General features: G+C 37.5%; 1 protein-coding gene across 1 annotated transcript in view; it reads right to left on the bottom strand.

Moving 5' to 3' along the window:
• Nucleotides 1-14581, bottom strand: part of Nav3 (neuron navigator 3) — a 281130-nt gene that overhangs the window by 190442 nt on the left and 76107 nt on the right. The window contains exons 2-3 of the mRNA XM_051206388.1: nucleotides 9986-10103; nucleotides 9271-9323 (exon numbers count right to left, since the gene is read on the bottom strand). Coding sequence (XP_051062345.1) covers nucleotides 9271-9323; nucleotides 9986-10103 — 171 coding nt within the window. The remainder of the gene's footprint in view (nucleotides 1-9270; nucleotides 9324-9985; nucleotides 10104-14581) is intronic.

Below are 14581 nucleotides of genomic sequence, written 5' to 3' on the forward strand. Positions count from 1 at the left end.
TCTCAAAAAAACAAAACTAAAAAAGAACTTGGTGTTCTTCATGAAGTCACAAGACTAATTAGTAACTGGACCATAAAAATAATCTACAAATATTATTTCTGTCTTATGACCACACCCTTCCTCAAATATCAAATACATGGGCGTCTATATCCCTGCCACAAATGGAAGATGGGAGAAACACATGTGGTCCTAGGAAAGGATGCTTATTTATGTCCCAAGTTGGGAAGTAGGAGAGGAAAAAACTGAGGTATCAATGCTAGAGAATGAGAGCAATCCCAATCAAACCCCAGGAAGGAATTTTGTAAACAATGAAGAAATGACTCCTATATATGTAGAAGTAGAAGACACAGAGTAGTTGATAGAAAACCACCAAATGAAAAGAATAAAATAGCATCCTAGCAATACCTGATGCCAGAGCTCACTGCAGAGCTACAGTATCAAGGACAATGTGTGACAATGGAAAAAGAATAAAGAGGCCACGATGGAAAGAACATGAAGCCTATAAAAAAAATAAATGCACCAAAGTACAAACAACTAAATTTGACAAAGAAGCAAAGAACATACAATGAAGGAAAGACAGTATTGTCAAAATGGGGGTTGATGAAATAACTGGATATGGATATCACATGTAAAATATCAAACCTAGATACAGACTTTGAATTCTTTCCAGATATTAATTTAAAATGAACAACAAGTTTAAATATACACTACCAAAAATAAAATTGTGAGAACACAGGAGAAAAATCTAGACCATGTTGGATATGGCGGTGACTATTTTTTATGCAACATGAAATGTAGGGTCTGTGAAAGAAATGAGAAGCTAGACTTCAACCTTCATGTCTGAAAAAGACAATGTAAAACTAATAAAACAACAATAAACAGGCAGAAATATTTCCAAAAGTTGCCTGTTATCTAAAAGACACACAAGATACATACATTTTAATACAATGCATGCACTGGACATGTATTATGTATATAGACATTTCAGATATATAATATATATAAAATAGAGAGAGAAAATAAAGCTAATTGTTTTCCTAGTTCCAATTCTGTAATAGATTTGTAATTTTTTTGTTTTGATGGGGAAACAAAACATAAAATATATTCAATATTAAATAATTTAATGTGAAGCTTCCAGCTTCAAATGTTGTATAGAGTTTGGGTCTATTTAATTATTGTGTGTGAAGTTTTTATTTATTTGCAAGATTTTTTAATAATAAACTTTATTAAAAATAAAATACATATAAAAGAGAGAACCAAAGGACTGAAGAAATGTAGCATCAGGGAAGACACTCTGACATCAAATAGCTTATAAAAAGATGGCCATTACCCTATGCCACCAGAAGGTCATATTAAAACTCAGTTAACAGTACACACTTTCCTAGAATATCAAAATGTGAAACAAATCAAGCTCATGAGACATGTAGGACTGAAACTATCACTCTAAATAGGAATACAAACACTGATGAGGCCCTTGTATATAGGGTCACTGTCCCACAGAACTGTATAAAACAAAATAAAACAAAAACCAGAACAAAACAAAAACCTTAAACTGTAAGATCTAGCAATAGTGAATGTAGTATTAACTAAGCAATTTGTATGGGAATGTATGTCCATACAAACATCTGCACAAAGACATTGTTAGTAACTTCAAGCAAACTTCCCAAGACTTGGAAGCCAATTGGCTGGCCTTCAAATGAGTTAACAGATGAATATTGTGTAGTATAAACACACACTGCTGGATAATATTCAGCCCTAAAATAGAATGAGTCACCATATCAGATAATATGATATGAAGGGATATTCGATGCATACAGCTAAGTGCAAGAAGCCAGTCTAAATGGCTACTGCCTTTGGGGGAATAGTGAAACATTGTTTTCTGGGATTAGAAATATGTAAATATTACCATAAAGGCTTTTTAGAGGGTTGAAACTATTTTAGTGGTGAATGTAAGTCAATATACATTGCCCCACACCATCACTAATGTAAGTCATGTACTGAGAATAGTAAGGATATTCTGAAACAGTCACCTGTTACAATGGATTTACCACACCAGGGGGATATTGATAATTTGGGAACGTGTGGATGTATGGGCAGAAAGTCTAGGGACAACTTGGTAACTTTGAAATTTGCTCCATGACTAAAACTTATATTGAAAATTATGTATTTGAGATAAAAGGAGGGTGAAGAGAAGCAGCCAAAAATCCAGTGGTCTCAATTACAGAGAGCATTATGTCAAATTATTTATAAACAAGTCTCACAGTTATCAGGCTTGGACTGAGGCATGTGTCCAAACCACAGTTTTGTTTTTTGTTTTTGTTTTTGATAACTTTTTAAAATTAAATTAAAAACAAACTTGTTTTACATGTCAACCCCAGTTCCCTCACGCTCCCCTCCTTCCCTGCCCCCACCCACCCACCCCAGCCCATCCCCTTTCTGCTTCCCAGGGAGGGTGAGGCCCCCCATGGGGAGTCTTCAAAGTCTGTCATATCATATAGAGCAGGTCCCAGGCTCTCCCTCATGTGTCCAGGCTGAGAGAACATCCCTCTATTCGGAATTTGTTTCCAAAGTCCATTCCTATACTAAGGATAAATATTGATCCATTACCAGAGACCCCATAGACTGCCCAGTCCTCCCAAGTAACACCACATTCAAGGGGTCTGGGTTGGTCCCATGCTGGTTTCCTAGCTATCAGACTGGAGACCATGAGCTTCCCCTTGTTCAGGCCAGCTGTCTCTGTGGGTTCTCCAGCCTGGTCTTGACCCCTTTGCTCATCACTCCTCCCTCTCTGTAACTGGATTCCAGGAGTTCGGCTCAGTGTTTAGCTGCAAACCACAGTTCTTACACTTCCTCAATATGGGCCACATGTATACTCAATAAGGCCTAGTGTTTATGCAGTGCTGTTTTTATGACAAAATTATTAGTGCAAGTAAAACATCTAGTTCCAGGTTTATATGTGTGTGTGTGTGTGTGTGTGTGTGTGTGTGTGTGTGTGTGTGTGTTCAAAATCCAATCAATAATTCATGAAGACACTGTCAAATTCTTAGAACCACCTCTAAAATCTGGATTCCATACAATTATTTTCTAATATTTTTTGACACATGTAATGCCATTAACAAAAAATAAGGTGGACAATATAATCTTTTCAAAATGTAACAAGATAATTAAGAGTTTTATTTATTACTATCCACATGACAAATTGAATTCCTGTTAGAGTCATTTTATTATAATTTTGTGAAGCAAGTGTCTTGGACTTATCTACTAAGTTTTGAGCATATATTTGCTCAAAGGTCAACTTTTTAAATGGCTATACTGTGGCCAGGAAGGGAAGACTTTTCTTGTTTCATTACTGTTTCTTCTTACTACATCTAAAGAAATTTAGGAAATATCTTTCTTACTCCCTGAAACAAGCAAATTAAAACCTCTATAAAGGAAGAAAATGAAATATATTCTAAGAAAAAATATTGGTGAGAAAATCATATTTTTCCTGAATTTAAAAATATAAATCCTACCAAACCAGGATTCTGATGGACTGTGATATTTGGCTGTCCACTTTTCCCACTGCAGGACAGAGCCAAGCTCCAATCCCTTTTTCTGGGACACAGCCAGAAGGAGAATTAATTTGACCGTTTTCATCCCATGTAACACATCTTGACAGTTCCCTAATAAGCCAAGAAATTCTATAGAGACGCTTAGTTCTTAAAAACATCAGGATGAAAGTCACAAAATTTAAACATACATTCTCTAAAAGAGCAGTTTATAATTCTTTCAAATTTATAGATATGGAAATGAATCAATAAGGGAATTATGAAATATAATTTTCCTTTAATGTTTCTAAATACATCAGAGAAATATTTGTATTAAAGCACTGTTTTCATTAATCTCTTTATTTTGCCATTCCAACATCAGCAACTTTCAAAATGGCAGGTAGACCATGTGGATAGACTTAAGGAGGATTTTGGTTTTTCTGTGAGTTGTAGGGCTGGAATCCTATAGTGTGCCTGTTGTAAAATTTTACTCAAATTTGAGAAATTCTAGTATTTTATCTCTTCCCTACTTTGTAAAAAGTCTCTCTGCTTGCTTTACCTAAAGAACCCTCTGAAGAACAGCAATCACAAGTAGTGGCTCGGAAGGGCACCAAATTGGTGGGGGAAAAAAGGACATTTTTTTTTCTATCATGAGTAGCAGAACTGTAGAAGCAAATAGTCTATGGGTCACAGACTCATATAGGAGGAGGCACTAAGTTGTACTTCTCCATCTTATAGGAGTGATTTTAAAAGAAATTAAGAGGAGCAGACATTCCAAAACATCCTTTACCATCAACAAATTGTACACATGACATACAGGATATGATTTTAAAATTCAACTAAAGGTTGTAGTTAAACAACAGTTGAGGACTGCAGAGTTCTACAGTAGAGGGCTGGAGCATAAAGAACATAGGCAACTTTGAGGCACATATTTCTAATCCTCTGCTATGTCAGAGCAACTAATTCTTGCCTGTAAGGATTTCAAACCATCAAATTCCTAAACCATCTGGACACTTCTGAGGATCCTGAGATATAACAGGCTATCTTAAGATGGAGAAAAACTTGTTTTCAAAACAATTTTCCTACATGTCTAACATTCTTGTTTGGGAATCTCACACTTGTGCCTCTGCCTTTCAAATGAATGTTGGGCATTTTTTTTCTTTTGCTATTTTTAATCTATTAAGCATTCAAGACATTCCTGGTATTTATAGTTTACTAATTTCTTTCTTCATGTAAGCTCAGTAAAGTTATGTCATGCAGCATATATTTTAGATCTTGAGTAATACCTACCTAGAAATTACTCAACAGATGTCACCCATATTAGTAACTTCATCTTTAAATGATGTTAAATGTAGTGTTTGTTCAGATGACACAAAACTATCTCTATGATTTAAGATGATTATAATCTGAAATTCACTGATAAAATAGCTATTTCTTTGAAACCCAGAGTGGTATAACTAGATATTTCAAATGGATTAAGTTCACAATTTTCTTAAATAAGAGCCCTTGGAACCATGCTATATGAAGTACTAATGTTATATTCTTTTATACCCAAGTATACATACATAAATTTGCTTCATTTTATAAGGTATTTTATAGCTCATAAAGTATAATATACAATATTTATGTTGACTTTTTTATTATAAGAAAGGCAACAGAGAATAACAAAAAATACACTAGTATTTTCTGAAATTCTGTTCATTACTAAAATTATTTGAATTTCTTAAATTTTAGTTTAATGCATGTCAAATACCCACATTTCATACACTTTTATCCTCTATGACTTATATAATGTGATACAGAGTAAAAGAAATTTTTAACATCCTTCCCTAACAGCCAACCTTCTATAAAGAGTGCAAAATTTCTTCCTGAACTGCTTCTTTCAGGAATTCATAACATCACTTATATCCTGTTGCCATGGATCCTCTTTTTTCTGTACTGCTACATTTGTGGTCACATATTATTTATGATTTCAGAAGGCAAAGCCTGTCACAAGCTATAGAGGTCAGGCAACGGTGATACACACCTTTAATCCCAGGTTTTAGGAGTCAGAGATAGATGAACTTTGTTAGTTCAAGGCCACACTGACTATAGCTCACACAAAGGTGACCTCATCACCTTTAATCCCAGCACTAGGGAGGTGGAGACAGGAGTGATATGGCTGGGCAGAGAAAGAAATAAAAAGCAGGAGGAGACAGGAAATCAGAGCTTTTTGCCTCTGGGGATCATGGAGACAGGACTGCCATTTCAGCTTGGTAGAGGTAAGATCTCTGATCTTCATCCTGAAGCTTCAATCCCCAAATCTGTCTCTGGGTCTTTTATTTATCATGCTACATAATTTCTATTTTTTAAATACGTCATAAATATTAATGTCCCCGCCATCATAACTCTTTTTCCCTGATGAATTTACACAGCCCCCCTGCAAGAATTTCTCCTGGCTATCCATTACCGGTGTATGAGACATAGTCTGGCCACTAGCTTCTTCCGACAGAAGCTCAAGATAACAACCTAGTTATTCCTTGATTTATGTCCCAATGGGCATCAAAAGCTACATGTCAGAATACAGATGTTTAATTTTCCCTCCACCTGCTGGCATAGTTTCTTCCACGGAAGCCCTCACCTTACTCATTTGGCAAAACAAAAATAAAACCTAATCGAAGCATTTCAAAATTCCCTTTCTTTGGCATCTTCCACATCCAACTGCAGTCTAACACACATTCTGTTACCTTCAGGTGGCACCTGCAGGTGACTTTAAACACTTGTATCAGATACTGAAATAGCCAAGCAACAAGTCACCCAAGTTATCCTCCACCAGTTCAAAACAGCAAAGTAAAGGCTTTCTTTACTTGGACCTTATGTGAATAGGTTCTGCCTTCCCCTTCAGACATTCGTAGCTATGCTCAAACTCCAGAGTTCATTCTAGAACTCATCAAGATCCTTGCCTCCTGGGTCCTTTTTATTATTTCCCCCCATGGAATTCTGTTGCTATTAGGTACTGCAACTCTGATCTTCATATGGACCCCAATCAAACACCCCTCTACCTGATACTTTAAGGCTCCTGGCAAATAATGGCTAAATGTGGATTACCTGGTTGTTATGGAAATGGATCAATACACTGCAGTTTCATGTCTGTGAGAATTCTAGTATTGATTTTAAAATGATTCTACAATGGCCATAGAGTATGAAATGTAAGTCCAGACAGTCTAGTACTAAAACGTTTTTGTTCCAATTTGTTGTTGTTGTTGTTGTTGTCATCACTAAACACAAACTTCCAGCCAGGGTCACAGAAGACAGGATATGTAAGATGTGGTGGAAGTCCGTCCTTCTGTGAGTAAGGATGGTACTCTAAGACTGAGGTAGAGCCCTGGGTTGTGCAATTACAGTCAGCAATATCCTGATTGGAGCACACTGCTAGCTATGGTGCCATAATTATCTATCTTTTCCTTTCTGGTCTCGGCTCTAGTCTGAGTTTTGTACTCATTAATTACACAGTGCCAATAAAAACCTCTGAAGAGCAGTGACAAAAAATAGTCCAGTCAGAATTTACATTTGTTTCACAGCTTTTCTTGTGAATTAATATTGGGAGCCTAGGCCAACTTCAGATTTGAAGTTCAACCAATCAGGAAGGAATGAGCCAAGCTCTCTTCATTCAACAGGAACTATGACTCCAACTAACACTTTTTAGAGGAAGGAAGCCATCCATTTTCAGAGCACCATCCTTTTCCAGTCTTTGGGTTTCTTTCTGTCATCAGAAGCAAGGGTACTAAGATAGCATGAGTACATACCAGAAGGTGCAAGGCAGAGCTAACAACAACAGAAGCCATAAAAACAGTATCAGAGTATATGCCGAGACCCTTCTGCAGAGTTATAAAAATGTTAGGTGCAGATAAACATCAGAGGATTGCTCTCTCTTTTTGAGCTTTAGAGATTTTTTTTTCCCCCTGTCATCAAGAACCAGCTTGTCTGGGTATCAGACCATTACAAAGCAGCATAAAATAAGGACAGTGGAGAAGACAGAAAGATCTAGCCCACTGGTTCTCAACCTTCAGGTCCCGACCTTCTCACAGGGGTCACCTAAGACCATTGGAAAACGCAGATATTTACATTAATATGTATAACAGCAGCAAAATCATTGTCATGAAGTAGCAATGAAAATAATTTCATGGTTGGGGGTCACCACACTGTGAGGAATTGTATTAAAGAGTCACGGTGTTAGGAAGGTTTAGAACCACTGCTCTAGACCTAAAATCTTTGTAGCATCTACCACCCATCCTGGTCAAAATAACGAAAACCAAATCAAGTCTTAGGGTTAAGAAGACACATATATGCATCTTAGGGACTAAAAAACCTGTCAAGTGAAAGCCCTCATAATATTTTAGCAGGTGTTAATCCATTCATATGTTAGTTACAAAATTTACCATAAAACTACTTTATATTTGCATATTATATTAATTAGCATGTAGACACTCTTTTTAATATAACACATGTAAATAACAAAAACATCCAACTAAGGCTTATTTTGCAACGGAGAAAGTTCAGAGAGCTTAACATGCTTTTCCACCATCACACAGCTTCTGGCATAGCATTTACTCTATCTTAGCAGAGCCAGCAGTAGAACTTTACAAAGCAAACATAATTAATTTCCACAGAAGACCATTTATGTTGAGAGCAATAAGACGGGGAAATGCCCACAAAGCAGCAATCTTTTATGGAGACCTTATCTTTTATGTTTTATGGTGATTTTATTTTATCACAACAGCTGTAGATCATGACATTTTAATAGTTTTTTTTCCCTTGCTTTTTATTTTTGGAGTGTCCATGTTTTAAGCAGTCTAATTAATCACTCCAAAAAAAAAAAAGTTTTATTGCATCGGATTTCAGTCTTTTGTCATGAAGTGAAGCAGGTCAGCAGGTTTAAGAATTCCATGAGTTTTTCATTTGACCAAAATCTATGACAGAGATTCTTGAAACACTCAAAATGCCTATGCTGTGCTAAGAGGAAGGTTGTCTGAAGCAATCCTACTGGGAGACTTGGGCTGTTATTCAGGTTGGTAGCTGCCTGGAATGTCTTTACTAGAGGCAGGCTGTATTAAGTTCATCCCAGAAAATTAAGTTGTGGCTTTGTGATTAGGGTTTGTTTGTTTGTTTTATCTCAGCAGTCTATGGTTTTATTTATAAATGTTAAGGTTTGGTGGTTGGGGAATGGCTGGAGTAAGGGGCTTCCAGACTGAGGACTTTCTGGAAGCTACTGTGAATCTTATCTCAGAATCCCATTATTCTGAATAAAGGCTACAGCAAGCCTTCAGAGTTATTTCCAACAATGACAAGAACACATGTGCTAACACCGAACTTCCTGATGAACATGTAAAATAGCTGTATTTTAAATAGGCACATGGCTAGTTCTATTTCTCCCCAACAGTTGCTCATGGAAAATATAAGACTTTAAACTGGAAATAAAGTTTACTGAAAGTACAGTGTAAAGAAATGCAAACTGTAAGGCATCAGAACCAACAAAAGGCGGAGAAAGAAAAGTTGAATGTCAGAATAAACACCCAGGAACATGTTACACGGGAGTCCAAATCTCTCACTGCATGATGCTGCCACACTGACCCTGAACACACAGAATGGCCCCCAGTGGTTCCTTACACGAGCAGGAAGGCATGCGGAAAAATTTCTAAGCAGTTGTGCATATGCAGTTATCTTTGGAAACGGTGCTGAGATTGAGAAGAAAACTGATTCTTACCATCTGAGACTGACTTCTAGGACATCCATTGATATCTTCCACTTTCTCATTTGCTAAAACCAAGAAATAAAATAAAAGAGAGAAAAAAAGAACAACATGCTTAAGCAATGAAGTGAAACACACACACACACACACACACACACACACACACAAAGGCAACCTTTAAAATAAAGAAATTAAAAACACCAAGCAGAAATGCCACCGCTTCCCCTATTCAGTCTCCCAAGTGCCATGGACAGGGGAGCACACTTGTCATCAGCCAGCAATTCTATGGGCACAAGTCAAGCAAAGAAAAAAAGAAAGAAAGAAAAAAAAAAGTGAGTGAGGAGGAAGTTGCTGCTGGTTTTCCAGCATGTGCCGAATGATTGCTGACATGAACCCTTTCACAACTGTCCCGGCTGGATCAGGATTCAGTTTCAAGGAATCTCAGTGTACAAGTCCCTCCGGTTAATGAAAGGCACACATGGGAGGCATATGGCTTAATCAGGCTTTTCATTTCTGACGATGCTATACATATAAAGACACAGTTTGAGCTATTTCAAAGCTTGGCCAGAACGCCTTTTTCAGTCTTACACAAACATGTTTAATTAAATAGGAGATAGGAACACTCATCTCCAGGACACATGGCACGATTCTGTATGCATCAGACCTAAACTGTGTGTAGCCAAAGAGCAGCGAGCAGAGCCTCTCCCGGTTGTCAGAGGGCAGGTCTCACCGATGGTCTGGATGATCTCAGCCAGAAGGACCCCGTCCGCAATGTCCTGCTGCAAATCCTTAATCAGCCGCTTGTGGCCAGATTTTGCCAGGTAGTGGTTGGCCCAGTCCGTGTAAATCTGTTGAAGACAGGGAGGGAAGAAGTGAGGTGGGGTGTGTGGGAGAAGGGAGACAAGAAAACCGCTCAAGGCAAACGCGAGACTCAAAGGGAAAGAAACTGTTCGGGATCACATTCCAGCTAAAGAAGTCACAGCTCCAAAGGAAACAGTTGTAAAGTCATTTTTAAACGGCTCTTTCCCCTACTTATCTCTCGTTTCAAAGGAGGATGAATCACTCCTTTCAAAATCATGGACTAGTCACTTGTGACCAAGCAGAACTCCCTTCCCAGATCACTCCCTCCGGAGGCGATTGCTACTGAGAACCAGTTTGGGTTTCCTCTTTGCTCTTCCCCCTCCTCCCTTTAGTTTGAAAAGAATCCTGTCTATGAAAAGGGAAGCCACCTGGACTGGTTTAGAGAGGAACTTTGTAAAAATCTGTTTTTCCAAAGAGACGTTATTGAATTTGCCATCTGAGATACTATATGTGACAATATTTTGGCATCCTTTTATGAAGTAATTGCGAATGCCTTCCTGTCTAAGATATTTTGTTTGGACTGTCATCTTTCATTTCAGCCTCTTGAAATGTGTTTGTATTAGAACACAGAGGCAGCAAATGGAGTTATAATGCAGAAATTATGATACAGAATAGAGAAGTGTATTGCAAGCAACAGGGCTGGCAATGTGAAATAAAGAAAAGCTGAAATTTCAAGAATGGCACACCTACTCTCTCACACACACACACACACACACACACACACACAGTTACATTTGTTTATTTGTTTGTTTGTTTTTAATCTGTTACTCCATTAGGCTTGAAGATGCTTCGATTGCAGGAAAGGTTCATAGGTAACTTTGGTATAAGGTAGATTAAGACAGGACATTACATTAACAAACTGAAAGGAGACTAGAGAAGGGAAAACAAATAAGAGACTGACAAAGGTGGCTGGAATCATGGCTCAGAGGCCAAGGGCATGTGCTGTCTTAGCAGACAGTTCCCACTTGAGGCTGCTTGCTCTAAGATTCAGGGGCTCAGATGACCTCTTCTGGACTCCTAAAGCACTACACATCAATGCATATTCACACACACACACACACACACACACACACACACACACACACACCGTTATGCACTATTGAAAGATAATTTTTAAGCATACAAAGCCTTATAAGGAACAATGGGATCAGAGCTGAGATGATGGAACCTGTATATGAGAAATCTACGATAGGACCTTCCCCACAGACGGCGTGACCCAGGCAATGAAGAAGCTTAAGAAATGCCAAGTCTAAGGAGAAACTGGCTGAATAGAGGATGCCTAAAATGAATAGAACCTGGGTTAAAAGAGGGATTTTTATCTCAGAGTTATGAGCACTAAATGGCAACAAAGTATAACACTACTATTTAAAAACCTTAGGTGCTTAGGAGGCAACCCCAGAGTTAAAAGCACTTACTGCTCTTGCAGAGGACCTAGGTTAGGTTCTCAGCACCCACATGACAGTTCATAACTGTCTTTAATTAACTCAATTTCTGAGGGATGTGATGCCCTCTTCTGGCCTCTTCAGGAACTAGGTATGTATATGGTAAGCACATATATCATGAAATAAAAATTTAAGTAAATTAAATGGATTGTCTTATATAGTATCAGAACTCATACCTGGTACCTTTCATAGGCAAGACACATACTTTACCACTGTGCTAAACCTTTAACCCATTTTCTATTTAGAGATAAGGTCTCCCTAACTTGACTGGATTGGCCTTGAGTTTACACAGTAGATTATGAAGGCACTGACATTGCTATCTTCCTGCTTCAATTTATGGAGTAGCTAGCATTACAGAGTTATAAACTAAGGTCTAGCTATTTCTGAGAAAACAAATACATGCATTATAATTAGCAAATCAGAAGTGTATGAGACAGAACAAAACTGGGAAGGTTTCCTGCAAGCTTCAACCCTTCATACTTCGGAGCTCCTTGCTACAAAATTTTCTACAATGAATATGCCTAAACTACAATTTATCATATTATAGCACATTTTACACACACACAAACACATAAGGGGTGAGGGAGAGAAGGATTCAGACAGACAGGCAGATACCCAGACACAGAGGCAGACACACTCATACACAGACACCTACATATAGACATACATATACACACAACACATATTGCATGATGTTCAAAATTAAAGCTGCATTCTATAAATTTTGCATTTTATGTAACAAAAATTTAACAGAAGCCACTTCATGTATACTTATGTCAATATACTTGATAATATATTGTATAAAAGCTCAGTACCCCCTTTAAATGATAATTAATATTTCTTATTATTTTACTATATTTACAAGTATATATATATGTGTGTATAAATATATACACACATATATATATATGGATATCTCTGAATACTAATTCACTTATACTTCTATATGGCTAAACATGTAAGTGATATTGCTAAATTTTCAGTGTACTAATAAGTAGAAACATTTCAGAAGTTTTAAAACACAGGAGATAAATTTTTAGAAAATATCAGGATATCTGGTGATACTTATATACTTCATTATGTGAGTGAGTGATGGCATATAAATACATAAGAAAATAAGAAAGGTCATGTTGGCAAAGTGCCACTTAATTTCTTGTATCTATAATTTGTATGTATTATATAAAGTGACTCAGGTCTGACTCTCTTGCCTTCTCCTGGGACTCTTTTTTTTTTTTTTTTTTCCTATTGGCTTGCCTCGTCCAGCCTTGATATGAGGGTTTATGCTGAGTCTTACTGCATCTTGTGATGTCCCTGGAAGGTCTTTTCTTTTCTGAAGAGAAATGAAGAGGGTTGAATCTGGGGGAGCTTCAGGGGCAGGGTGGAGTGATTGAGAGGAGGTGAGAAGGGGATGTGTTGTATGAGAGAAAAATAAAGAGGAAAGAATGACAAGAATGACTTACGGTTCCCTCTAAATCACAACCTGAACAATTTCTAAATGTTCTTACTCGGTGATCCTTCAATGTTCACTTATCTGGTGAAACGTAAGGGTTGCTTGTGTTTCTGTGACTAGAAACATTTCCTTTGCTGTTTGGAAAGATTTACAAATTTAAAACATTAAGTATGCTCCTTTTTCTGTACTTCATTCAAGCAACATAGTTCTAGGTTCACCGTTCTAGACAGAAGAACGATCTGAGGTAGAGTTGGATTGTAGTAGTCTCCCCACAGGCTGGGGTCAGCAAGCCATCATCTGACTTTAAAGGACCCCAAAGAGGAGACTGGGGTCTGCAGTCAGACAAATCTGTTACGAGCCCCTGGAGAATGTACTACCACTGTGAACTTAGGAAAGCCATGTCCTCTTTCTAACTTACAAAACAGGGCAAAGAATAAATCTTTCTCGGCAAAACTTTGTGAAGATTAATAAGCTAACGCCTCTCTAAAGCACGAGACTTCTGTGACATCATTGCCAGCACTGTGACATCTAGCTGTACTTTGCTGGGCTGTCTTCATAGTAAGTACTTGTTCAGGTTATTGCTTCACAGAGATGAAGCAACTGGAAAAAAACAGGGCAAAGGCTGAAGAAATTGCAATGCTTAATTCTGGCTCTATATGACTGTCAGATAGTTTTCGACTAACTAACTGGGGCTTCTGGTTTCTCTGTCTCCTGAACTCCGCGACTATTCGATTACAGTGGTCATGTCCACCTCAGCACCTCTACTAAAAGCCATCTGCATCACTTTCTTTCTATGCTGCATGAATTTTATTTTAGGAGGACACTAGTTAACATGAAAAAATGTTAATTTGAATAACAAATTGAATGAAGCATACAAAACATTTTTACACTCCAGGTGCATGCATACAGACCTTTCAGGAATTTAGGCAAACAGATGAAGGAAGTTATCTGGCCTTAACCACTGGTAAGAAAGCCTCACACTTACCCTGCAGCCTTGGTTTGCTTGCCCCAGGACTTTCTCCAGGGGATTGAAAACCTGAAAACTTTGCCTGAAAATTTGCTTAGACCACAGTCCCGACTCACGTTGCAGTCAGCAAAATCAGTAACTAAATAAATGAACTGAAAGCTCACTTCCGCTTAAAAATCATACACACAAATGGTGTTTTAGTAAATCATTCCTTCTCCATGAACATGTACATTTTCTGTAAGTTAAGAAATGATAGCCTACAAGGAAATCCCAAGGGCAAACTGTACATCCCAAAGAAACGCTATAATATAACCCAAAGAACATATAACAATTACAACACAAAATATAACTATATATTATAAACAATAAAACATATTTTACCAAGATTATTTATTTACTCATTTATTTATTCAAGATCTCATTATATATCTCAGGCAAATTCATTTTGTTACCCTGAATGGCCTTGTAAATGTAGCAATCCATGTGTCTCAGATTCTCAAGCCCTAGAGTTACAGGCATGCACCCCCATTCCCGGATTGCTTCTTAAAATGCTTAAATTAAGACTATGTGAGCTGAAAAAAACAAAAACCACTGGGGAAAATGAGG

The sequence above is a fragment of the Phodopus roborovskii genome, unplaced genomic scaffold (genome assembly GCF_943737965.1).
Source record: "Phodopus roborovskii unplaced genomic scaffold, PHOROB, whole genome shotgun sequence".
Taxonomy (NCBI): Eukaryota; Metazoa; Chordata; class Mammalia; order Rodentia; family Cricetidae; genus Phodopus; species Phodopus roborovskii.